Raw genomic sequence first — 26,059 nt, 5'->3', positions numbered from 1 at the left:
AAAAACAACTGTGTTTGATGAGCCAATTACAGAGAGCAAATGTTTAAAGGACAGAATGCCAAATACTTGTTTGTGAACCTCAGCCTTTATGAGCAGCACTGTTACAGTTATAGAAGAATATGATCCCCTTCTGAGCCTCACAGACGACCTGCATCCCGGTATTAATTCAAAGTGCTGCTGGACGGGCTTTGTGAGTGTTGTGGGACTAATCCCTATGGTTCCTTGATTATGAGCATGTGCAGAGCAGCCGAAGGTACAGTGGTGCATGTAGAGCTAGCACACAGAGACTTGCCTTGCAATGCCATGTTTGTGCATGTGTTCCTACAGCCGAGAAGGATACAGGGAGCCTGCCTGCCTTGCTGACTTATCTGATGTTTTCTTGTTTCTGTTTCAGCATTCAGGATAATTCCTTCAACACGACAGCTTTAGCAGAGTAAGTGAACACTTTAAAGATGTCCTTATTTTTAAATAAGAACGATGAGTTTAGTTACTGTAGAGAATAATTGTAAGTAGTATGTGAGAAGTCCCAAGCTATCTGTCATATATTTTGATTCGGTTTTCTGTAATCTAAGTATATTATTGGCTGTATGGGAAGGATTGCATGAAACAGCTGCCTTTACATGCTCTGTGGCCATTTAGCAGTGAAATACCTTTCTGGGAGAATATATGTTTGAGGCACATCACACATATTTAAATGCATGATTTTCAGTGTAGGATAAATCTCATGTGAAAATGTTGCTCATTTCTGGTACTGGTGATCTTGACAAACACAAGTATGCCAGTTTTCTAAGAACACATGGTCTGCACTTCCTGCAAGCATTATTAGAAAAAAAAAAATCTTTGCAAATATTTTGAAAAAAATAACTATACATTAGTTAGACAGGCCAAGTACAAAATACGTCATTTCTTTGTCATCAATTCCATAAACTCACTAGAAGGCCTTTCATATATATCATGATCATAAGGATATTGATGCTGATTTTTTGCTGCTGTTGTTTTACAGAGACAACAGAATGGGGCAAGGGAGAACATTAGAAAGTTAGGAAGGCAAAGGCTTTAGGAACTGTTACAAATGAAATGGTCTTTGTTTTATTTCAGTCTAAAACACTTCCGTTTTGATGTTCTCTACATTTTTATTTTGCATCCTTTTGATTGTTTCAAAAGCTTTTAGGGAAGACTCTTCAGCAGTAACGTGCCAAGCAGTTTCTCAGGAAGGAAGTGATTTATAGATATGTTTGTGTATTAGGTGAGTTTTACACTGCAAAAATGCTCATAATTTAAAAAACCCTAGCTGGACAGTGAGCCGTTTGCCTAAGTGTTGTGGGGACAGGATACATTCTGAAAGCAGGCCAAGTTGTAACCGTCTAAGCCATCCCTAAGTGTTGTTGAAATCACTACAGGAAAAGTAACATTTCATAGGGATCCAAATAATTTCTCTCTCTTACGTGGCTTTGCTTTATTTGCTTACATTGCCTTGCTTTATTTAATATTTCAACTTAGTCATCCTTTTTGTGCGATTGTGGCAGATATGGAAAGATTTAACAGAAGCTAATGAATCGTTGTCATTTTTTATTATTTTCCTGTGTCCCTGTTAGCTAAGTCATGAATCGTGGTCTGTAAAATCCTGGGATGCTCCCCCTTCACAGAAGAATAACCAGACTACAGATAGTACATTTTCCCTATCTTTTTCTCCTTCCCTTTCCTCTGTCTGCAGTACATCCATTGTCTCCCGTAGAGATTCCCCTGGAGCGGCCCCTGTGCCTGCCTCGCCCTTGAGGTTTCTGGGACCTGAAGGTGATGGCCTTTGTCTGTGGTGCTTCATGTGACCATTAAGACAAGGGCCGGGATGGCATAAAAGCTGACTGCAGGATGCCAGCAGTGCCCCTGGGGAAAGGGAGAGGGGTGCAGTGGGTGCTGTGCTGTGCGGAGCTGGGGCTGGGCCAGGCATTGCCTGAAGGGTGACTCTCCCTCATTTAAGCTGTCGTTGGTTTTGTTTCAGGGGCTTTAATTTTTAATCTTATCTTCCCAAACATAGACGTAGAAACATACTTTTAGAAAACAAAGCGAGCGAACGATGACATCTGAAAAGCATTGTCCAAATGAACAAACTTGGTTTCCAGAGTTGATTTCCCTAAATCCTGTTTAGAGCCTCCCCCCAAAGCCTGTTTTTGAGAACTGCTGAGGATACATAATTCTTACTGATTTCAGCACTAGTTGTTTGTGCTGGCCATATCGGAAAATAGGTTACTTTTATTCAGCAGAATAAATAGAGAGCTTGCCATGCAACTTTAGACATCCCCATTTGACAATTTCTGTCTTTACTTGTGGCAAAGGCAAAATCAGGGCTTCCTGAATGATATAAAATCAGTGATACAATAGTTTCAGGAACGTTTCTCCAGACAAGGCAAGTGCCTGGGGCTGCTAAGCTTCCAGCAAGCCATGCGTGCAGCCTGGTTTAGAAGTTGTTCATGTGAACATCTTAAAGGTCAAGTCAGCAAAAGGGAGCAGTTTTCAAGTTGTACTGAAATGGCTCCTATGGAAAGGTGAACGTGGAAGAAAGTTAAAAAAGCTAATCCCATTAAACCAGAGATCCTTGGAAGAAACATACAGAGGCAGTACTATAGAGTCAGAGCAGCAGTCCATCTAGACTGGGATCCCACCTCTGCCCTGAATCTGGCCAGTGCCATAAGATCAGTAGTGGATGTACTTACTTTTAAGAGACGTATCCATCAGTCAGTAGTTAGACTGGGCACTGAAGGAAAAGGATTCACATCACTGGTTTTGGCAAAAGACATACTTCCTGCCCAATGTAAGCTTCAACCCATATGGATTTATGACTTGAAGCTGTTATGGCGTTTTAGGAATGAGTGAGATGCTGCTCCAGTCTTTGGGTTGGTGGGAACTCTCTCTACAACATGGCCACAAGCTTTCACAAAACTTATCAAACTCTTGAATATCGCTCTATCTGTTAAATATAGCTTAAGTTGGACAACAAGATTTACAAGTTACTTGTGAGAGGAGTGTGCGCATGTCTGTGTTGACATGTGCAGACAAGTGGCATGAACACATAAACTGCATTTCTTAAAGAAGCCAAGGTAAAACCACTCTGTGCTTTAGTGATGAATATTTGCATTATATCATGGATTCATCTTTAAAAAGGTCCTGCTATGGTCTTAGCCTCAAGCACTGTCTTGTGTGAGTGAGCTTTCTTGGTTAATATTTATTCTTACAAAGAGAAAAATTTCTATAAAAAATGTCAGGGTGTGTTGCTTCTGAACTTCCTCACAATCTTTTTATTACATGATGGACATGGTCTCCTCTGATTCATTATTGCTTATCTTTCCTATCTACTGCTATCCAGTTATTCGAATACATTTTGTCATGCTCACTTACGTTGTTTATAAGTTCTGTCTTGTTTTATGACTTTTATCAGTTGCTGGATGCTAAGTTAGGATCTCTACTTCTCAAGATCACCTTATTACAGCCATCTCAGGGAAAGCAACCCCCAGGGCACTTCCCCAAGTTAAGGAGTGTGCACACAAGTATGCACACACAGACTTGGCTGATGGACCTATGCTTAGTCATCCATCGTCCCTCCAGAGAGTGTTCCCAGTCGCCAAAATGGTCTTCCAGGACTGAAGGCTGCCAAGTGTGGTGACTGGTGAGAGGAGAGGGTGGGTGAAGCCAGTAGCAGAGCTGCTTCTTCCCACCTCCTCTTCCTGTGGCACCCGCAGGAGGGAGAGTTGGTCCCTTTAGAGGGTCCCTGGGCTTTGTGGACCGTGGCTTAGCCCATGGTGCACAGCACGCCTGGTGCCATCTTACCCTACTCTCGTGTCTGTGCTGGCAGCTCTGTCCATCCAGCTCTGTCATCTCACAGTGTATTTCCTTGCTGTGTTTTTCTCCCTCTGAAATTTTCCATCGTGTTTTCCAGCCAGGTTCCTGGTTCCTTTCATACTGGGCTTCCTTCTTCATACCCCCAGTATGTCCTACCCTCACGCCTTGCTGGTGTCAGAGACCCGTACGGTAATTAGTGATAGACCAGAGGGGAAGGTGTGACTGGCATCCAGAGGCAAAGGCAACTAGATTTCTACAGTGAATTCATCCCTTTTGTACATCAACTCCTGTCTTCCATCTGTCATCCCACTTTCCCTTGTGGGGAGAACTGCACCCACTGCAGGAATATCGTGTGATTAGGGGGATCTGCAACCGTAGCTGTATGTTCCAGTTGTGAGCAGCAAATGCTTTCATCCATATGCTGATGTATTCAGGAATTGTAAACACTTGAGTGTCCCTTTAAATATTTTCTGCTGCAGTCTGGCTTTTGATAAAGGTACTAGCAGAAGACTGGTGGGAAAGAGGAATATATTAAAAACCTTGCCGTCAAATTGCAATGCAGAGCTATGAGTTTATCGCTTAATGTGCTCTGTCCTAAGTGGGGCAGCTCTTCTGAAAATTTAACCAGTCAGCGGAAGTACAGGCTGCTTCCCCCGTAATGAAGAGATTCCTCTGCCAGCAAACTTCAGGTGACCCAGGCCTGCTCAGTGTCTGTGCCCTGTGAGTATGAACAGAGGGTGAGGAGAGGGCCCCAACTTTTCCCCAGAAATAATACCTAGAAAGGGTGTATGGATATTAGGAGCGTATGCATACATACCTATGTTTATTTGAAGAAAGGCTGCTCATAGGCTTTGCAGTTATATCATTCCGGAAAGTTCAGCCATGCTGGTCAATACAGAGTTCAACACTGAGTGGTTAGCGTATTTATCCAGACTTCTCTTTTGATTAGGCAGCCTTATGACAATTCTGTTGTTTGTAACTTAAGGGGATGTAATTGATTATGATTCTTCAGGCATCTTAAAAAATTCTGCTAGTTCACTTTTTAAGACTAACGATCACTTTTATTTGGGGATTCTTTTTCCTGCTGCACAAAGAATGACTGCTCGACTACAGTTAACATTTTTGTGAGGCTAGGAGAAAAACACCCTTAGCTAATTGTTCCTAATTCTTTTTTTTAATGTGAAGTATACTATAAGCAATTAAAATACAGAATTTATTGTAATTTTCCTGTAATTTTTATGGTAGCAACTGAATTCTTTGTCATCATTATTTCCATCTGGCTGAAAATGATATACCAAATTGTGTACACTTAACATCTCAAATCCTCTTCTTTCTCTGAGATGTAGACTATCATGGAGCTGCTATGGCATTAAATAACCCCAGCTAAGGTGTGACAAGGAGAAATGTGTTTATACTTTGAGCTGCACTGTCATGTTATTAAAAGCTAAATTTCTGCAGCTGGCAGAAAATCAGCAATTATTTTGTATCCATTTTCAAGGTGTGACAGGGATTCAGACTCTGTACATGAAGATCAAGCAGCCAGTTCCAGCCCCAGGTACTCTACTGCAAATTTTGTCTGAAATCTGTTGGCAACAAATAAAGCTGTCAGAGTGCTTCTGTTAAACCATTAGAAAGAAACCTTTATTCTCAAGAGAATGCAGAATATCTGGGGTATTACCTGCTAAGGCTATTAGTATTTCTGGGAAATGCATATTTGTCTTGTATACTTTCATGTAAACAATGTTAAGATTAATTACTGTTGCTATTATATGAGTAAATATATTATAGTCTGTGTTCTTAACTTCACATCATATTACTTCCATTCAGATGCAGCTCTGACACTAATACATAGCATTTTACTGTACAGCAGCTGTTACAAGGTAGTAGTAAGTGGAATTTTGCAACTGCGCAAGGATATGCTTGTTGATGACTGTCTCTCTGAAAAAAAAATCCTTCAAATTGTAATTTAACTGAAGTATTCTTGAGGCATGTGTGTCTGATAGCTATGATAGTATGTGTTGATTGCTAGACAATGCAACTGAACCTTTCAGAAAGATTTTTAAATCGGATGATACCTTAAAATTAGCAGCACTCTGCACATTCTTGAAATGCCTGTAGGATATAAAGCACCCTACCCTGTAACTATAACAACTGCCTTGGAGCACACTTGCAGAAGGCATGGGCAGCAATAGTGTTTAACTCCATAGGCACCCTGCGAGCATCCATCTGGATGCTGATGGGCCACAGATGGAAAGTGAGTTTGGCAGCTCAGAATCCTTAGGAGAAAACATTGAATTAGCAAATTATGCTTTCTAAAAAAAATCTCGGGGAGGTTTAAGTCAATAGTCCTTGACTCCCTTGGTTGTGGAATTTTCACTCCAGGAGAGAGGTCATCTCTCAGCTAACCATTAGGATTTTACGAGCTGAAGCTAACATCTGAAATTCCACCTGCAAACTAGGCAACAGCCAGGGATTTCAGAGCAGTAATGCCGATCCGCTCATCCTGCCAACTAAGCAGGCAGCCTCGCATTCTGCATTGCAGTAGCTTTCTTAATGGTGCCAGGGAGACGCTCCCAGTGGAAAGCATTAGAGCAGTCTAAGGTTGGATTGACTGGGTGTGGATAAGACTGGCGAGGTCGTCTTAGGACACGTCGCACTCTGTAGGTTAGGTGGGGTTTGAAAATACCAGTCCCAGATTCAGCGGTTAACTGAGCATCCGTGAGCAACAGTGTCTGTTTAAACCACCAGATGTGCTGTTACACAGGAGGACCTTTTCTCCAGACTGGGAGCACAAGATACTTACGCCTTCCACCCAAACGCATCTTTGGCTGTTCAAACCCTACTTCGCATGCCTACCTCCCTCACTTTGTCCAAAAGCCCTCAAAACCAGAGACTGTCAGAAGGGAAGTGTGACTACAGGGAGGAATTATTGTATGGGACGACATTTTTGTGAGATTATAACTTAGTGTGAATCACTGGATGGGGCAAGGTCTTCTGCATGAAAAAGGCAGTTTCAGATTTTATTTGGGGAATATGAACTATAGGGCTGAAGCCAAAGAGTGCCTCTAAAGTCTTATTTAAATGGCTCCACAGTTGAATGTGTAATAATACTAACAATAGTTTAGCTTGTGATTTGACAATAAACAGTAGCCTCAGATTCATTTTACTAACATATGCAGTGTTTGGTGTGTAGACTACTCAACTTGGTAAAATTAAAATGCCATGAATAGCTAAGAACTTGTTGCTGTTCTTCCTTCATAATGTTTTGACAGGTGTCTGAAGTCCTGCCTGATGCATTTCAATTTTATTTTCTTACAGAGATGATGATAACAAAGAAAATTATCCGGACAACGCTGCTGTCTTAGAGGAAAGGCAGCCGCCTTTGCCAGATACTCAGCAGCACAAGCAGCAGGCTGTAACTGACTACACTCTAAAGCCTGACATGGGCAACTTAAAGCTAAGAAAACCTAAGCCTATTGCAAAGCTAGAAAATGGAAAAAGCCATGAGGAAAGTCAGGTAAAGAACTAAACTTAACCAAGGGTAGGTTTATGGCACAATGTCTGAGCAAACATACCTTTTGAAATGCAAAGTGGAACTCCCTGGTAATCCATGACATGACTGAGACCCCACAATAATCTACCCTGATTTTCAGGGACCTAGAGCCCTGGAACCCTCCTGTAACGATGGACAATTTCTTTCAGCCCGGGAATTGCACAGAGGGGTGTGTTGCAACTGCTATCAGAAGTGAGTTGAGAGCATAGCTGAAGATGTGCAAATATCTCTCTTTAGATTTCCTGTGACTGCTTGCACCAAATATAAAAAATTTAGTAGTTGCAGCACTTGATTAGACTTTTCCCGTTTTGTTTATTTGACTGAGGATCTCTTGCGCTGGTATTTTGGCTGCCAATGGAGAGATTTCGTACTTTCCCTTTATCTTACTTTCTGGTTTTTTCTCATCTTTAAATAATAAATCTGTTACAACGCAGATTCTGGTACCAGTGCTGTTGCCCACAGGCTACCCCGGGTTGAGCTGAGGGCAGCAGAACCTTTCTAGCCTTTAGCCTTTCTAAAGGCTATAAAAGACGACTAGAAATAAAGAAGATTCTGCTGCTGTCTGTGGAGGTACATTGCTATGTAGACTCCAGAGTTACCACCTCCCAGAAGCTGCTGGAAGCACCTCTGTTCTTCCAAGTCATGTTTCACGTGTAAGGGATAGAGCTCTGGTCCAGGTTTAACCCCTCATCTAGAAATATTCTCATAACCAAGACAGTTGATTTTAACGTTGGTAGATTGTTGGTCTGTAGTAGGCACAAGGCCTGAGAGATGTCTGTATTTACATCTCCTCTTTGATGTATAATGTATTTGGCTATTTTCTGTCTCTCCTCTCTTCTTATTTGTGGATAGAAATTGGCAGAGTGCTTTCTGAAATGCTTTGAACCCATCGTAGACCAGGAATGATTTTGGTTCATTTTTTTCAAATTTAGAATGGGAATTCATCATTTTGGATGGCATGTCTTACCTTCTAAATGAGGAATATCCTTTTGAATCCCAGAAGAAAAAGCAAAAGCAAATGGCATCCCAGTGAGATTATCATAGTCTCTTTCAGAATACCAATGTCAACTCTTGCCCTAATCTTCTTGCATGTTTTTGCTGGAGTTCATCCCTGAGATGAAGTAATAACTGCTGATTTTTTTGTAACTGTATTGCGTTACTAGGAAATGTTATTTAGGCTGCAGGGAGATGAGGTGTGCATGTTTATCAGCAGATAAGAAAAACGATAGGAAATTTTGCCCTATGAAGAGCCAGCGGAGGCGTATCAGGAAGAGGAGTCACGAAGAAGTCATAAAGAGGGCAAGATATCTGTCTCATAGATCAGATCATCTGTTGCTCTTGCAGCTGCTTCCGTGTCTCCTGTCTGCCTGCTCCCTGTGGATGTCGTGCCTGTGTCTCTCACCCAAAGAAAGCTAACACAGCACAGATTTGCTGCTCTGTGGTATTTGACGTGGCCTGAAGTGGTTAACTGAAAATGTTGATATTCTTTCATGGGAAACTTTTCGAGTATATAATTAGACTTCCGTAAAATACTGGTGCAACTTAGATATGCAGCCTCTGGAAGGAAAAACAGCATCAGGCAGATAATTGTCACGTGACTCAAGGGCTTGAATTAGGAAAGACAAAAGTGGCCCTGGGCCCCCACACTACCCATTGCTCCCATCTCTGGCATACTGGAAGCGGTAAGATGTGTAGGCACTATTTTATCTCACCTTTGGTTTGATGGGAGTACTTAAGGGACAAGAGCTAGTGTAGAGCTTAGACTGTAACATAAAACATAAACACAAAGCAAACATCCCTCCATAACAGGAACTCCACTCATTCACAGAGGGAACTGTATCCTAATCCTGTGAAAGACTTTTCAGTGGCTATCGTATATCTACACTGAGTTCAGTGGTGCTTGCTGTATAGGAAAGAGTTTGCCTCTTGGAACGGTTTGCAGAAGGAAGCAGTTTTGGAGAAAGCACCTGCCAGGCCCTTCACTTCGCATAGCCTTCATTCTCATTAGTAAGGATGTGCATGCTCCCTGCCCCCGAGTGCTCGCCTTGCTGCGTCTTCAGCTACCTCAGGGGCTTTTGTTCTTAAAGAAGCATCATCTGGCTCCTGGCTTTGTTAAAGGTGCCTATGAAAAACAAAGCTCTGCTTGCAGAAAAGCTCTGCGCAGGGTTTGTTTCTGTGTGTGGGTTCTCATTGGGATCCGTGATGTGTTATGACCTTCCAAACTCTATTGCAGCTGTCTGTGTTAGCAGCCCTAGTCGTGAACTGGTAGCAACTGCTTCTCTCCATCTTGAAGCTGAAAGCAAAGTGCTGCTGTGTTGTTTTTAGTAGCTGTTGTTTGTATGTATATGGCAGGTTGTTACTATCTGGAAAAGTGGGCCAGACTGATGCTTTGAAACACTGTGCGACTGCACGTACCTTCCTTTTGTGAAACACCTTGCCACCAAGCCACTCAGTGAGGTAAATGATGTACTTAGAAGCAGCTGATGTTGAGCGATATCTGAAACAGCGATATCTGAGTACATGTATTTATGAAAGAAAAGCGTGATGCACTGCACATGGTGATTAAACTGTTCATCCTCATTTTCCCGAGTTTATTGATAGAGTGCTTTTTCAACAGTCTCCTCACTTCCCCAGCCTGACTTCTCTGCGGCATCAGAAAGAAACAGTGACAATATTGCAGTGACAGTATCTCTTTTAAAGGTGTTGCTCTGATAAGCCAAGGAAATGTTTGCTACTCGCTCCTATGTGTTAGAAGCTCATGAGTTGCTTTTTTAGAAAATTGTCCCTTTAAAATCAGAATAGGCTATTGGGAGATAAATAAGTTTGCTGCATGTGTTGGAAGGATTAAAGTCTGTTTGGATGGGACCCAATTTTGTGTGCCTTTCTACTAGTGAGAATCCAGGGGATTTCCATTGTAGAAAGGTCAGTGAGAGGGAACAGACCTCTGTGTTCAAGTAGAGGAAAGATGGCCAACTTGGGGATTTTGAGCTTCACAAGGCTCCCAGTCTGCTGAAGTGTGATTCCTGTGCCTCTGATATTTTTGAAACAAGCGTAGTACTGTGGTCATGTACTCTAGGTCTTGATGAAGAAAAGGTTATTAAATTTACAGTGGTGATTAACAGGACCAAGTCTAATAAAAGTGCAGTACTAAGTGACTTCACTTGACCACTTACCAGCTGATAAAATGTCACTAGAGTAAAGCTGTACCTTGGATATTGCATGCAGTTATCTGTTTGGGGGCAGGAGCTGGCTGTGGGGGCAGCTGTAACCTTTCCAAAGTATGGGAAGAGAGGCAGGCTGCTGGAATGTGATTACACCGCTGTACTCCAGCTACTTGGTTTCATCTTTCCTATGGTTTCATGAGCTTCTTTAGCAATTCTGCAATGTTAATCCATAGAAAATCAAATTAAGTAGGATTTATTTGACTTCAAGAGGTGAGGAAGCATATACTCAGAACATACTCCTCCCGGGAGTCAGTGTGAGAATAGATGGTGAGGAATGGAAAGTCTGCTTTCCTTGCCTAATGCTTTCTCCTGTCACTCACCTTTGATGCACAGTCATGAATATAGATTATTAAATGAGTCATCCCCAAATTCCTTATTGATACTGAGACATAAAATGACACTAAACATGCTAGCTAATAGGCAGAGACAGTAACAGTTTTAAAGTGGTATTATTAAGGTAAATGACTATAAAAATCAAATGGTAGCTTGACAATCAATGCCTAGAGATGGGAATGCTGAAAACTGCTGTGTGAAATTTTGTATTTTGCATATAAATTAAGTGAGCAAATTGCACGGATTTCAAAGAACTTCCAGTAATTTGACATCAAAATGGGGTTTTAAATGCACTGGAATAAAAAAACCCCAGAGATGGTGTTAAAACATTAGCTACACAAACACATGAACATGTCAGGCAGTCTGCAAGTTCCACTTCAGTTTTTAGGTATACCCTGTCTATGTTTAAACCATACCTCCCATCGTGGATTAAGTTTGTTCAATTCACTGTCCACTAAATGCACCTGCTTATTTTTCTTGTATAGACTGGCATTTTCAAGAGGGGTAGGAGACACTTCTGCTCAGGACTTCAGTCCTGGCTATTTTCTATATTGACACAGCACCATGAGGTATGCCAGGGCTGTGATCCCAAATGCTGGTACGATATTTACACGGTGCTTGCATTTGAGGAGAGACAGAAGTGTTTGTGTGTTGGATAAAGCATGTGAAAGATGCAAGGCACTTTCTGGAGTTGAAGAGCAGATTAAGCTGCTGCGTAAACACAGCAAAGGTTTGTATGCCTGTACTGTAATTCAGATGCTCTGACAGAGATGGGTTATGACGTGCTGTGATTTTTTTAAGGAAAATATATTTTTAAAAAATTTTAGCTTGTGAAACAGAAGCTGATTTATCTCAACTTGTGTATCCATGATGGTAATTTTTGGCTGCTTCCAAATCTGCGTATTATTTTGTGTATAAAGCAAATATCATGGTAGTGATTATGCAGCACTGAGTCTTTTCAGCAATGCCTGGAGATTTCCCTCTTCACAGACTGCTTACCAGATGCAGCTTCATTGTAGAAGCTTCAGTCTCCATAGTGAAGAAGAAACAAAAATACAATAGAATATGGCACTATACTGTTGGATGCCTTTGACGCATCAGGAATGGATTTAATTGCTCTTAAGAAACAGAGGTTCCATCAAGGGTGTTTCCCTAGGGTTATTCTTTAACATCCTAATGACATAACTTATGAACAACAACAACAACAAAGAAAAAAAGAAGTAAAAAAGAAAAAAACAATCAAACCCCCCCGCAAGCCTTCAAACATCAAGCCTGCAAGTGAGCGCTTATTACCAGCATATATTCTGGTCCTCAGCTTTCCCTTTCATCTAGCAGAAAACATCTTGAATTGCCGTGTTCTCTCTGCTGATATTGGAGACGGGTATTTCTTGCAGAAGAGGCTTCTGTTGAAGCAAGTTTACCACTTTAATGCGGGTTTGGTTTTGCACCTTAACTGGACTGACTTTCTTTGACTGATTAACTTAAATAGTACAACACCGAGAAGGCTTCAGCCATAAATATGCTCGCTTAACTTGAAATGCGCTTGTTTCACTCATTTACATAGCACCCAAAGTTCTCTTTTTACCTGTATTAACAGCTTTTGTGGTCAACTTCTGAAGCCAAGCACATCTAAGCGTAAATGTTGAGGCTGTTGCAAGAACTCTAGACAAGGTCTTCCAGTGCTATAAGTCAATGGCTGTTGATTCTTTCAGTATTTTATTGTATCCTGAAACTCCATATTGTCATGTGATGGCATAAAAAGCTAGGATTCAAGTCCTGACTAGAAATCTCCCCTAATGTTGCTCCTACATTTGTAAGAAAGTCATCTCCTGAACTCCAGTGTCCTGACGTCTTCCCTCTATCCCCCCAGTCTACATCCCGCAGATTTACAAACAATACAAATTCCCAGCTTCAGTTCCAGAGGTTTTTCTGAGACCTGATTTGTAGCCTTCCTATGTGTCTCTGTTATTAAATCTCTTTGAGAAAGAATATTTTCGGTATGCATCACAGTAATGATGCAAAATTCTTTCTTCCAGCTTTGCTGTTGCCAATATAGAAGTTACACTTTTTAGAGAATATAGTGTTATTCTTTCTACTTCCTGCCCAATACCTAGCAAAATGTAATCTAGTCCTTACAAGAGATTCTAAGCACGAATGAGGAAAATGCCTGTTCTACCTGGAGGCCATCAAACCACTGAAGATTTCTGGGCAAATAAAATAAGCTGAACTGGTTCAATCCACTTCTACCTTGAACTTTAACAAAAACTGTTGTGTTGACCTATTTAGTCCCCAAGAGCATATGATCATTTTTATATAACTAGGGGAAAATAATGTTAAGATAGTAATGGGAAAACTAGAACAGCTGCAAAAAACTGCTGTCCATTTGTAACCCGAATTGTTATTACCATTTTTGGATAAAATATCATTCATTCAATGCTAAACTATATTAGGTAGACACGGGGAGAGGGGGAGACATCTGTCCTAGAAGGCTCTGAAGGAGACAAAGAGCAAATAAAGCACGAGTAATGTTAGTTCAGTTGAGTGAAGCTTTCACTCCTTTTGCCCTGACATCACCAGAGCTTCATAACGTCTAGTCTGAGAAAAAGACAGGCTCTGGTTTGGAGGTCTGTTTTGGAAATTTGCCCCTTTTGGGTAGTAAGTATGGTTGGAAAGCTCGAGTAACCTCTGCTTGGTCAGTTCTACTGCAGTGACTGATACCAAAGCAAACTAATTTAATGTTAGCACAGGTCTCTTCAACGTGCAGGGTACTTTCAGCCCCAGGGCAGGTCTACACTTCATAAATGCAGTGTAGATGTACTCCACGGACGGACGTGTGCGTTGGAGTCAGCGCATGGCTGCTGCCTCCCAAGTACCTTCCATCACAATGGTGACAGCTGCCTCTTTCTAGAGATAGATTTCGACACTCTTTTTATACTCACCTCATAGACTAAGTAGGAGGAATTAACGTTCACTTATCCAACAAACATCCTATAGTTAAAATGTCATCATGGAGAGGAAGTAAAATGCCAGTGATTGGACTTTTTATTGATTTTTGCCAGGGTTTTTTTTTTTTTTTTTACAAGATCCCTTAGTCCTTCATCATTAACTTTGAAAGGTGGGCACTGAATACGTCTCCTGAGAGAGGACCATTTGGGCAACTTCCTTAAATTTAAAACTCTTAATAAAGTTGACAATTTTATAGAAGTGTAATTTAGTTTTGTTTAAATACAATGTATCTCTAAACAAGCTTCATTCATAATCCGTAAAGATGGAACAGATTAAGAAGGAAGTAAAAGCAGCCACTGTTTTTCTAAATGCAGAATGACCTCGGCCCTCCAAGTTCCCATCTGAACAGTCCTGTCCAAACTTCTGACTCCCATGCTTCCAACTAAGCTTTGAAACTGGAGCAAAATCAGAGACATTGCTTTACTGGGGGAAGTGAACGCTATTGTTTCGCAAAGCACATTGTGTTTTAATTTTGTAAACTATTAGAATAAAATATTGGATGATAAAAGCTAATAAAGAAGTAGGAAAACCCCCACTTTGCTTATGGCATTTTCAAAGAACTTGGTTAACTTACCCCTTTGCAATGCAAGGGAAATATTATAACCCATTTTATAGGTAAGGAAGTTAAGATGTGCTGAACACATCTTGCCACAGCCCTCCAACTGGTTTTTGAAAGCTTGGAGTAAAATGTATACCTTTCTAATTCCTACTCCCTTCCTCAATTTGTTGGACTAAATTGGCTTTTTTATTTTCTGTGTGGCAGGTTGGCTGATGTGACTTTTTTTTTCCTCACTGCCCTTCACTCCTCGCAGCAATACTCTGTTCATAAAGCTGGGAAAAGGAAGGGAAAAGGAAGCTGGTTAAACCTTACAAATCTTGAGTGAACTGTGTTTGCTTTTGTCAGCCAAAATTTTTCTGATGATGCCCAAATAATAAAATATTACTGACATGTGAGTAAATAATTTCAAATGAAATCTGAATATATATATATATATATATATAAGAAAAAAAAAATTGCACTCTGTGTATAGCACCTCTTCACTCAGAAACTGACATCTGTTGTCTAATAAACAGAAAACGGGTTGCAGTCTGCCTTGGCTTCAAAAAATGTTTTACAGTGAAAGTAGATACTACTTTGTTTAGAACCTTTTCTAGTCTGTGCTTTCCAGTTGTTTCCAGATTACCACCAAAAAATAACGAAGAATCACAATCAGCATCCGGTCTCATGGAGCTCTTTTTTTCTGAAAGCAGAATATTCAGCTAAACCTGATCGGTACTGACAGGGCATTCAACTTTTTTTTTTTTTCTTTGTGCAGGAGCTGGAAAGCGCATTGCCGGGCCTCGCAGAGTGGCAGGGGAAGGCTGGCTCCTCAGCTAATGACTGTGCACAGAACCTGGCTTTCAGATGCCAGGAAGCAGTTGTGAGATTTCAACCAAGGTAAGCCTTGGGATAAGACAGGGCATTTCACTTCTGATTAACTGTAGGAAAAGACAGTGCATTTCACTTCTGATTAACCGTAGGAAAGGCTAATTAATTTGCTGCCTTTTGTATAAAATATTCAGTCTCCTGGCTCCCATTGGCAGTTGTATTCTCTATTTATATGCCTAGAACTGTTTGGAGAAAGTGAAAGGGATGAAGATAAGAATGCAAATTTCATCATTCTTTAAACCCCTTACCTTTCAAGCAGGAAGAACATCCTCAATTCCGAAACTTCAATTCCTCTCTGCCAAGTTTCAAAAATGTCTTGGCACTTCTTTTATTTTTTCCCCCAGTGCTGACTTGCCTTACTCTTTCTCGGAGCTGTATTCTCACTGGGAAATGGGAATGGAAAGCCGCACACCTGATTTTAGCATGGATATGCATTTACATACTGTTTAGACCCTGGGTGCTGCGTAACCGTGCTTGTTCCAATGCTGTGAAGGGTACGGGGTGTTCAGGTCAGGCATTAGCCGAGTCTTGATGGCAGGTAACTCAGCTGAGCATGAAGTAACTCAGCTCTGGTAACTACTGGAAGGCACACTTCCTCCTCCGTCCTTCATGGCAGTGCAAAAGGCTAGAAATGGGGTTTCAACTCACCCAGCTGACCCAATCTACCAGTGAGGATAAGATTTAGCTCTTACTGACAGGCTTGGACTGTGTAAATAAGATCACGTTCTTCACAGCCACCAGTTTTTGGGGCCCTGCTTTACAAATTTCCCACGCTCGGGTGCTGGTTTGGCCCTGCCCTGCTGTGCACAATGCGTTTCAGGCAGGTGAGCCATGTCTCTGCTCTTTGTTCTCTGCCTCAAGGTGCCAGCCTTGGTGCTATGTGGCAGAGGCTCTGGCTCTCTTTGGAGGGACCGGAGCAGCAGCCGTACATCCCAGGGATGCTCGGTGGGTCAGGGCACAGCTAGATGACACGCAGAGCTCATTGCATCCAAGATCTGTTTCAAGTCAGGACTAAGTTAGTAGCAACAGTTGCCATCCAATGGCAGTTTGGTGCTTTATGTGAAATGAACTGGTTGCCTTCACCACAGCTTTTAGTAGGCAACATTGTAAACGATATTAATTTGTGCTCTCAAAGGAAGCTTTAGCAGAATGACCAAGCATTTAATTAGCTTTCACAAAGAACTGCTTTCACCCTCCAATGCTTGTATCTGCGATTGAGACACTACAAAGTCCTGCATCTCAGAAAGTATTTCTAATCAGCCCCAGCCCAGGAAGCCTGCCTTCTCTTTTTCTGGTATTCTTTATGCTAGGAAAAAAATCACACAGATTTCTTGTAAAGAGGAGCATAGTGAGCTTGGTATCAGAGAGTTAGACCTACCTAGTGGCTCTGCTGGTAGGAGGCCTGAGTATGGGTAGATAATGAAATAACATGGGTTAATTTTGATTGATGAAAGGAACGTGATGGACTTTAAAGATAAGAACCAGAGTAGAGTGTGCGTGAACAAACCAGCAACCACAGCAAAGTTCCCCTGTCCACTTCAACAGTTTGGCCTGTTTAGTTTGCCTGGTATTAAACCATTGTTCACTATGCTATTTATTCCTATTTAACACCAGGGTAGCTCCTTAGGAAGCCTGCTATCCACAAATGCTAAATCTGTTAGATAATGGTACCTGGATTTACCATGCTAAGAGCTGTGAAAGCATAGTGATCAAATCTCAGCTCTGGCCATGTCTTAGTCTGATTATTTTACAACGAAACGGAGGTGACTTTACTCTCAAATAAGGAACTTCAAACATGGAGTAAACAAACATTGACACATGGTCCCTGGCCTCACACACAAACTCCATTTACTTCAACTGTCTTAACTGTCCTCGGAAAAAAAACCATTCCCACCAGCCAGCTGGGGCAAGGGACTTTGAATTACATATGTTGAAGTTACCACTTTCAGTTTGAGGGTCACTGTGTCTGGTGACTCCTCTTAAGGGTCACCAGCAGCTTGCTGCACCCCTCTGCCGTCAATCAGCTTTGATAGGGCCGGAGCAATTGCATGCCCATGTCTCAGCTCATGCAGATCGCTGGCTGCTCATCAGGACCACAGAACTGGCTCGTGCAACATGCTTTGAAACACAGCTGCCAGGGCATGACGTCTTGCCTTGTTTTCTGCCTTCTCTGCTCTGGGACATGGCAAAGGTTAACTATTCAGTCCTGGCAGCAAGCAACAATCCCAGCTAGATTTTGACAGAACACATCTGCTAGCCCCATAAAACTTGAGTTTCACTATCTTCCACCCTGTTTTTGCTAGGTTACTGGTAAAATTAGCAATCCTTTGGAATTCTACATCTGCCTAGGATCCCTAACTCATAGACCAAACGCTTTCTGGTCTTTTGGAGAAGAGGAGATAGCCACACTGCTGCAGGGGTGCCACTGGGCAGGCTCTTCTGCCTATCAGATGTGTGTGGGGAGCATAGGAGAAGAAGGATTTATTTCTGTCTCACACTAAGAAGCAAGGTTGATTATTTTGAGTGCCGGTTGTTGCTGCTTCTGCTTTAATTTAGTTTCTGCAGACTGCTATAGCTCTGTTATTAGGCTTATTGGAGTTTAAAGGTCTAAATGCCTCTGAACTGCACAGAGGTTTTTTTTTAAATCTGTTCTAGTGAGTGTGGGGCAGCTAAAACCAGGATAGTTTTAATCTGTCTAAATATGGATTAAAAGAATACTGAGATATGAAAAACTTTTCATACAGTCCCTGTTAAGCAGAACAATCTAAATTCAGGGTTACCTAACCAGGGATGTTCATAAACAGATGTGTGACAGAGAACAGAACAGGCAATATAAGAGAAGCAATCTACAGAAATACGACTCATAAGTATATGTGTTGATTGGTTTTGGGGGGGTGGGGTAGATTCATTTTATGATAGCCACTGCAACAGTGAAGGAAAAGTTTTAGTGGGATTTGAGGGAAACGGGAGAATAGACTTGGTGAAGAGGTTTTACAGTCAGAAGAATGAGGGAATACTGTCTTGTTCTAAGCTACATCTGACCTGTGAATCAAGGATTTTAATTTCAGGAGGTGTTTATCATGAATGGTTTATGAACATCAGCATCAATTTAGAATATGAAATGCCATCTGCATGGAAGGAAACCTTTACATTTTATTAAAAGAACATGAATTTCTAATACTATTGCTAGTGATTACATTGAATACTGCTCTAGTCATTGTGTGTAGTTGGGTTTGGATAACAGTGTAATATAATCTGCACCTTTGGGAGATAAAAGTTATATGCAGGCCCCAGGAACAAATGTTACAATAAAGAGAATTGTCTTTTTTTAACAGAGAATAGGAAAGTCAGTATGGAACAATACATATGATTACAAAAAGCTGCTCTTACCGATTGCCTTCTCAAAGGCAATCAGCAAAAGTGACGAGGATTGCAGAGCTGTGTATGCTGTTACCTGAATAGCAGATGGTGTTTTCTTCAGGTGCCTGTTGCACAGAGAGGGGGCTGAAACATGGGACTCCTGGGCAGTGGGAATGTCAGTGTTTCAGAGAAGGTCGCATTCCAAGTCAGTGTGGGAACTACACTTTGGGTTTGGTTTTTTTTTAAGTTTTCTGCCAAAGAAAAACTCCTGAATGTTCCCCCTCTTCCCCATTCCCCAAATAAAATGGGAGTGGAGTGGTTTCATTTAGTAGGACTCAGCTGGTCCCTGGGTTGCGGAGGCTGTAGGGTGGCAGTTGCTATCAGACCTGTGACTGTTCTCCCGGAAACCTGGAAATGCTGGGCGTCCTGGGCTGCCCTGGATCCTGGGCTCAGCCAGAGTCTCCCAGGGTTTCTGTGCTTCCCGTGAGGGAGACCAGGCTCTAGTGAGGCTTTTAGTATTTAAGTTTTCAAGGCAAGTAGCTTTTGAGAGTGCAGTTCAGGTGGAGACTCTTGTAGTTTTTTCTGCTGAACAGCTACAACTCAGGGATGCGTGGGAGGGAGCACAGAAGCTGCAGAAGTGCTAATGCCCCCATGCCATATGGTGGACCCGTGCGGGTGAAGCAGAGCTTGTGAGGCTGCGTTCCCGCACAGGTGGCCAGGCGAGCGGGGAGAAAACTTGGCCAGATTCCCTCCGAGTCCTGCCTCAGACCTGGTGAAAATTCATCATGACCAGTATGTGTCTGCAAATAGCTCTCTGTCAGCAAATCAAGGTTTGCTGATGAAACAAACATTGCTTTACTGGGAAATGATTGACCAGTTCCTAAGAACAGTTTCTTCAGGAATCTTGATATTAAAATATTGGTGCTTATGGTTCCAATGATACTTGTATCAAGGCATGGAAAGTCCCTGAGCAAGCTTTTGGGTTGCAAAACACTTAAAGAAGAAAAAAAAAAAAAAAAAAAGGAAAGAAAAAAGGCGGGGTGGGGAGAGGGCAGAGGGGCAAAAAAAAGCAGCCCAAGTAAGGACTGTGCCTGGTGAGTATGAGGCACTCATAATAAGAAAAACAAGTGTGGTCGTCCACAGCCAGCCTCTGTGTAACTGCTGTGATTGATGAGACAGGCACTGCTACACTGGCTCTCTGTCTGGCTGTTTATTCCAGCATTCGGGGTCTGCCCAAGGAGTAGCCTAGGATGTATCCAAACAGCCTTGGGCCCTTAATAGTGTTATTTCTTTCACTGCACGTGTGCACTTTATGTTCATCCAAAAGCCTGTTGCAGTTCTGTATTGCTCTGTAAGGATTCATAGGCATGCTTTTGAAACATTCCCTGCAGCCCTGTATTAAGGTGGTGACTATGTTTGAATTTCATAATGTTTTTTTGCCATTTGTGGAGGTCTCGGAAAGGACCTTTTTGTTTTCCTGGCACTGAGGTGTGTTGGTTGTGGGGTCTGCCTTTCTGTGAACTCGTGGGATGTAGCCTCTGGATAGGCTAAATCAGTCGTCTGATGGGGAACTGAGACTACCCTTTCTGAGCTGTGAACCTGGCAGGTCACCCTCCTGGTGGGAAGGGTCAAACTGATTACTAGGCTGGAGACAGAGAAGGAGTATTGGGCCAGGGTAGACCGAAAGTGAATCTGGAAAAGGAGTCTCATCTCACAGCACAGCGTGTGGTTTGCTTGCCAGCATTTATCCTGGCATCACTAATGCATTAATTGGCCCCAGACACTGAGCACGTGTGGCATTGTGGTGCATAAACACCTAAGTCCCCTGAGGATGGGGTTAGTGTAATGCAGGGTTGGACTGGACTGAGACTTGCAAATTACAGAATCTAATGCTCCTTTCTGGGTTTAGTCTGGGAAATAAGAAGTGAGTTTGCTTAGGTTATCTTTAAACATTTTTCCTAGTTTTTAAAATGATGCGGTTTCATTTGAATTTTATGTGAGTTTAGAAGTGATATCATGCATAATTCAATAACTCACATGTTCTGGTCTGTTTTTTAAACAGCTCACTGCTCATGTAAATTGATCTTCCCCTTGCAGTCTGGTCAGAGCTCTGTTATGAAAATTAGTGTTTAGATTTTTTTTGTTGTTGTTCTGTCCATATAAGGAGGGTGAGAGATCAGGCCTTTCATATTTTATAAAGAATGATATAACATATATTTGAGTAGTAGCCACTGAGAGAATTCCATTTTCATTATTTTATATGATGTACATTATACAAAATAACGATCGCCTGCAATTATTAAAAATTTCAGCTAAGGCTTAAAATAATTTTAATGTACTCGGCACAGATGGAAAATTAGAGCTTGTTCCTGCTGCTTTTCAAGTTAATGGATATTTTGTGATTGACTGTTAATGAGAGTAGGATCCAACCCATAGTTATTAAACTGTAAGCCCTTTGTTGCCTGGTGACAGTCAGATAACCTGCATTTGCCTAGCAGAGCAGTTAATCTTGGTGAAAACAAAAAAGCACACACCAAAACTCTATAGAGTAAGATTTGCTCAGCATGACTGTTAATGTAAATGGTTTTCACACAAAAATGGTTACTCACCTTAATGACTTCAGTATCTCCAGAACCCAAAGAATGCAAAACTAAGAGCATCTTACTCCAGTATTTTTAGTGAAAAAGAAACAATAAAATGCAAGACTTCTGCAACCCTAAAACAGCAGACAAGAACATCATCCTAAATGAGAGAAAGGTGGCACTTCAGGGGTGCTGTAACCTTTTAACTCTCCAGAGTGCAAGACGCATGAGTGATACAGCTGTGAATTACGTAGAACTTCATCTAACACCTGTAAGAACTGCTGCTAGTGTTTAGGTTTTTGTTTTCTTTTTTTAAGGCCAGTTCACATTTGCTGTGTGTTACGCACCCTGAAAAGAGCCATCCAAATGAATACCAGAAGTGTAAAAATCTGACACGTGCCCTTTTCTTCCTTTCCTGTATGTCTAGCTCTAGTTCAATGCAATAAATCACTCTAAATATTTTTTTCTTCATTAGTGAATTAATTCCTCAGCTGTTTGTAGCCTTGCAGGTCCTTCCTTACATGTTATTAAACCAAACTATAAATATTTCACTCTTTCCTATTAAATCAGTCCTTTTGCTCTCCCCGTGCTTTTTCCTCAGTTTTCTTTAACTCTCTTCTGCTGCCTCATACTGTCCTCTCTGCTGCCTAAAAGCTAGAGATTGGTTGTTAGGCATTCACCTTTTGCTTTGTAATTCCATTTTCCTGTTCTCTTCACATTATGGAGACATTTGCTATTCATTTTCAGGCGAGATGGTGGAAAGAATATATATGTGGAAAGCTACATAGAGATGGAGATAGGTGCTTGTACAACAGTCAGCCAAGGCACCTTGCTGCTTAAGTATCTCCAGAATTCACTCACTTCTGATCATGTACCTGTGTACCTTGAGGGAGGTGCAGGCTGGCTGGCCTGTGAGACCTCCCATTCTGGTGCTAGGTGTACCACCACCAAAAGGACTCATTTTTGTTCCTACGTGAATTGCACAGCTTGGATCCTGTTTGGAGGCAAGTGGTTGTTCACCCTGGTGTAGCTACATGTCTATTTTGGTAAGGAAAGTGGCATATCCATCATTTCAGTCTTTAAATGCCTCATAAATCTATGAAGAACTACATCAAAGGCCTGTGCATCTGTCTGTATGGTTTTTGAGGTCTCTAGAGACTTTTAAAACTATTTGGTTTTGCTAGGATGACTCTGAGCACAGTAGGTTGAAAAATATGAATTATTTTGTCCAAAGGAATCTGGGTTTTGTGTTAGTTTTGATCATGTCTGTGAGTGAGTTTCACAGGGGCCAGCAAACATTGCCACCTTTTCAGCAATGAGAAATCTCATTCACTGAGACAGCAATAGTTTTCTTGCTTCAGCTGAGTTGCGAGTCAACTTGTGAAACACCCATGTCAGGCTTTGAAGTGGAGCGTGGAAAGCCGCTGCTTTGGGGAAGGACAGAGATGTGGTATGAGGCTATTCAGGTTGCCCACTTAATCCATGAGAAGTTTTTCTTGGGCTTCAGTTTCCTTCCTTGGTAGAGTGAATTTGTAACTAATCCTGAAGCTGGTAGGTGTGTGGAGCCTTAGGCCATGACCACATCTGCCTGGATGGGGCACAGTTGTCTCATTAGCCATAGTCAGAGGGAAGAGATTTTCCCCTTGCTGGTCCAGGACCTTCCTTTCCTATTTCCATGTGGAGCAGCAGTCATACACTGAGGGAAAACCAAAGGTATGGACATCTCTGATGAGTGACACTCGTTAGAAAATGTGGACATCTCTCTTACTCAAAGGATTTCCAGCTCCTCATGAGACTCCCTTGGGTCTTTGTGAAATTTGCAAAACCAAACTTAAGCACAAAGTTGAAGACTGGGAGCCTGAAATACCATCAAATTTAAATATGGAAAAATTTATTCTTTATGGCTCTGCTACAGGAAAACTCTTGTTTCTGACTTAAAGCATGTGGGACAAATTGTGCTTAGCTTTAAACATATGTTTGAGCTTTTTCTCAGCTTTAACCTAGATCACCACGATACTGAGAGCTGATCATGCTTCTGTAGAACTCCTTCTGTGTGACAGAGTGAGCCCGGATTTTAATGTCATAGTTTCCAGGACTTCGTTCACAGTTTAAGGATTTCAGTAAAATCACTGTTATTTTGAATGAGGTATAAAATACAGATGTAACTTTCATAGAAATGTTATTTTTTTAATAAAGCAACTTTATCCCATAACTTGTAATTTATGTACAGACATGATGAAAAGTGTGAAATATTTGCAGCACAGGTAAGCAATCTATTGAGTGAAAATTCTTGTTTTGTTTTGTAGAATAGATCAGAACACATGCATTTCACCAAAAGAAGCAACTGAGCAATTTAACAGCTTAAATGAGGTAAGCTTAACCAAAAGTTGAAATATGATGTTACGGATTTTGAATTAGCTGTTTGGTTTTTGTTAATTCTAAGGTCTTGGAATACTGTAATCACTTGAGAATCTTAGGTTAGCTTTTTAATGAATCATTCTAGTCATGTTTTTGGAGAAAAGCTTAAAAATGTGATACCAGACTGCTATAATAGTTTAAAAGCCGGAAATAAGAGATTTAAAAAATATTTTAAGCCAGCTTTATGCTGCTTTCTGTTTGTGCTCAGAAAAGAATTAAACATTCAATATTGACTGAGGGAAATGATATCTTTCAACAACATTTGATTTTTCCCCTCATATCATGGCTCAAATGTGTTCAGCTAGCAATTATGTTTTGTTTAAAAATAAGGAGTTCTCAAGGTTGCTACATCCTGCATAAATAACCTATGAACAGTACAATGTAGTCTAAAAGGTACTCTGGTTGTAAGATGGGAGGAGGGGAGGGTTGGAGAGAAGAGAGGAAGCAAGGGAAGCCAAATAACACCGGTGACACTTGAAACAAGAGCTGCTTTCAGGGGGATTATGCCAGGAGGACGATGTGAGAGTAGAGCACAAAGAAGCTGTTTGTGCGATCATGTCAAACAATGGATGAGCCTGGGCTAGATTCTCACAATCAGCAATATACTGGAGGCCAAAACCAAGCTTTGCAGTTATTCCAAGTGGGAAACCTTATAAAGCATCTCCCACAAACAAGGGTATCTGCATACTAGCATAGAGTACGCTTACATACTGCAAGGGCAGTGAACAATACTGGACTTAAACAAGGAGCAGACAATATTTTAGATGTAGACCAAGACAACAGAACAACAGAAGCAGGGGCGAAAAAGGGTTAGGGGGAAGGGAAGCCCGTTCCTGTCAAGGCATGGAAGAAACAGCTTTGTTTCCATAATGAGCCAGAGAACATCTATGCCTATTAATAGATGCCTGACTTTCATTAGGGGAAAACCACAATGTGTCCTTTTAAAGGAATTCAGACTTAAGCTTCTCCTTACAATGAATTATTTCCTGTGCATTTGTGTCATTGTTGTGCAGCTCGCTATTGAAAATCTCAGTGCTGACTAGTAAGGCACATTCCATGACTGTTATAAGGAAGTATACTCAGCCTCTACCTAGCCAGTTAAGGCCCTGGGAGAAATCATGAAGTTATTGTTTCTTTTGAGAATGCCCATTGCAAATAATCACCAAAGCTTCCACTTAAAAGCTTGCATTTAAAATTCTTGCAAAGGGTTCCTTAAAGGTTAAGATAAAATATTATAATAAATAAAATCAGTGGAAGATGTTAAACAGATAATTAGATCAGAAATTAAAATAAATTGCTAATAACTTATGGGGAATGAGCAAGGGTTACATTCTGGTGCTTTCTTTTACAAACTCTTAGATTGCATTGTGTCTCAGGTCTACTGCAAACCCAAATGGACATGTGTCATAAGAAAATAAATTCCCTTCTTGGATTAGAGAAAGTGGTGTCTCTCCTCACTGCTCACCCATGGCATTATACAGACCCAGGGCATATCTTGTTCTATCTTATTGTTGCTTGTTTGTTCCCCATAATGGAAGTTCTGAATTGAAAATGTCATACGCCTCAAGACACAAATATTGCCATAACAGATACCACAGAGATTTATTTACGTTCACATAAAATATGCCTATCTTATTTTAACCTGAACTCTCAGATTAAAAAGCAAGGGAGATGCTTTTATATGTCACTGTTCTAATGTGACATATAAAAGCATTAATTTCCTTAGAGTGAAGAAATTGAACAGGTTGATATTTGCTCAGTTTCTTTTCTATATGAAACACTTCAAAGGCGATTAAATAATGAAAGCGTGGAGTATTCTTCTCTGCCCCAGCTGATTTTATAAATCCAGTAAATCAATAAACTGGATATAATAGAAAAGCTGCCTTCCTGTCCTGGAGGGGCAGGAGCAGGGCCAGGCGCAGGGCACAGGCATCCTTAATATTCAGAAACGCCGTTTGCAGGGCAGGGTGGTTTCAGTTTACGCAGAAAGCACCAAGTCTGGGCTTTGCTTCTCCTCCTGTTAGCCTCCAGGCTGAGACTGGGCAGGGTCCATGGGTGGGACAGACCTATTCCCTTTCCCTCTTTCCTCAGTTCTTAAATTTACCAGACCTTAGGATGTCCCCAAGGATGCAACAAAGGATGCTGATAATAGTAATGCTTTTTCAGGAAAAGAAATTATTTCTAACAGCAGCGGCTCTTTTGGCCATTGGTAGCTATCTGCTCTCTCTGCAGATATGCAGTGAGCACTGACTGATTAGCAGGTTTGGCAGTGCGGTAGCTCTTGGTGCAATAAGGGAGAGCGTGGGGCTGCGAGGCTCCC

General features: G+C 41.4%; 1 protein-coding gene across 1 annotated transcript in view; it reads left to right on the top strand.

Moving 5' to 3' along the window:
* Window positions 1–371: 371 nt before the first annotated feature.
* Window positions 372–26,059, top strand: part of FAM13C (family with sequence similarity 13 member C) — a 57,098-nt gene continuing 31,410 nt past the window's right edge. Inside the window, exons 1-5 of the mRNA XM_075505276.1 lie at window positions 372–433; window positions 5,333–5,389; window positions 7,153–7,351; window positions 15,267–15,388; window positions 23,628–23,691. Of these exons, the coding sequence (XP_075361391.1) occupies window positions 372–433; window positions 5,333–5,389; window positions 7,153–7,351; window positions 15,267–15,388; window positions 23,628–23,691 (504 nt within the window). The remainder of the gene's footprint in view (window positions 434–5,332; window positions 5,390–7,152; window positions 7,352–15,266; window positions 15,389–23,627; window positions 23,692–26,059) is intronic.

This window comes from Mycteria americana, chromosome 6, assembly GCF_035582795.1.
Source record: "Mycteria americana isolate JAX WOST 10 ecotype Jacksonville Zoo and Gardens chromosome 6, USCA_MyAme_1.0, whole genome shotgun sequence".
Lineage (NCBI taxonomy): Eukaryota > Metazoa > Chordata > Aves > Ciconiiformes > Ciconiidae > Mycteria > Mycteria americana.
The sequence above is the reverse complement of the archived record's forward strand: the minus strand, read 5'-3'. Positions and strand labels throughout refer to the sequence as shown.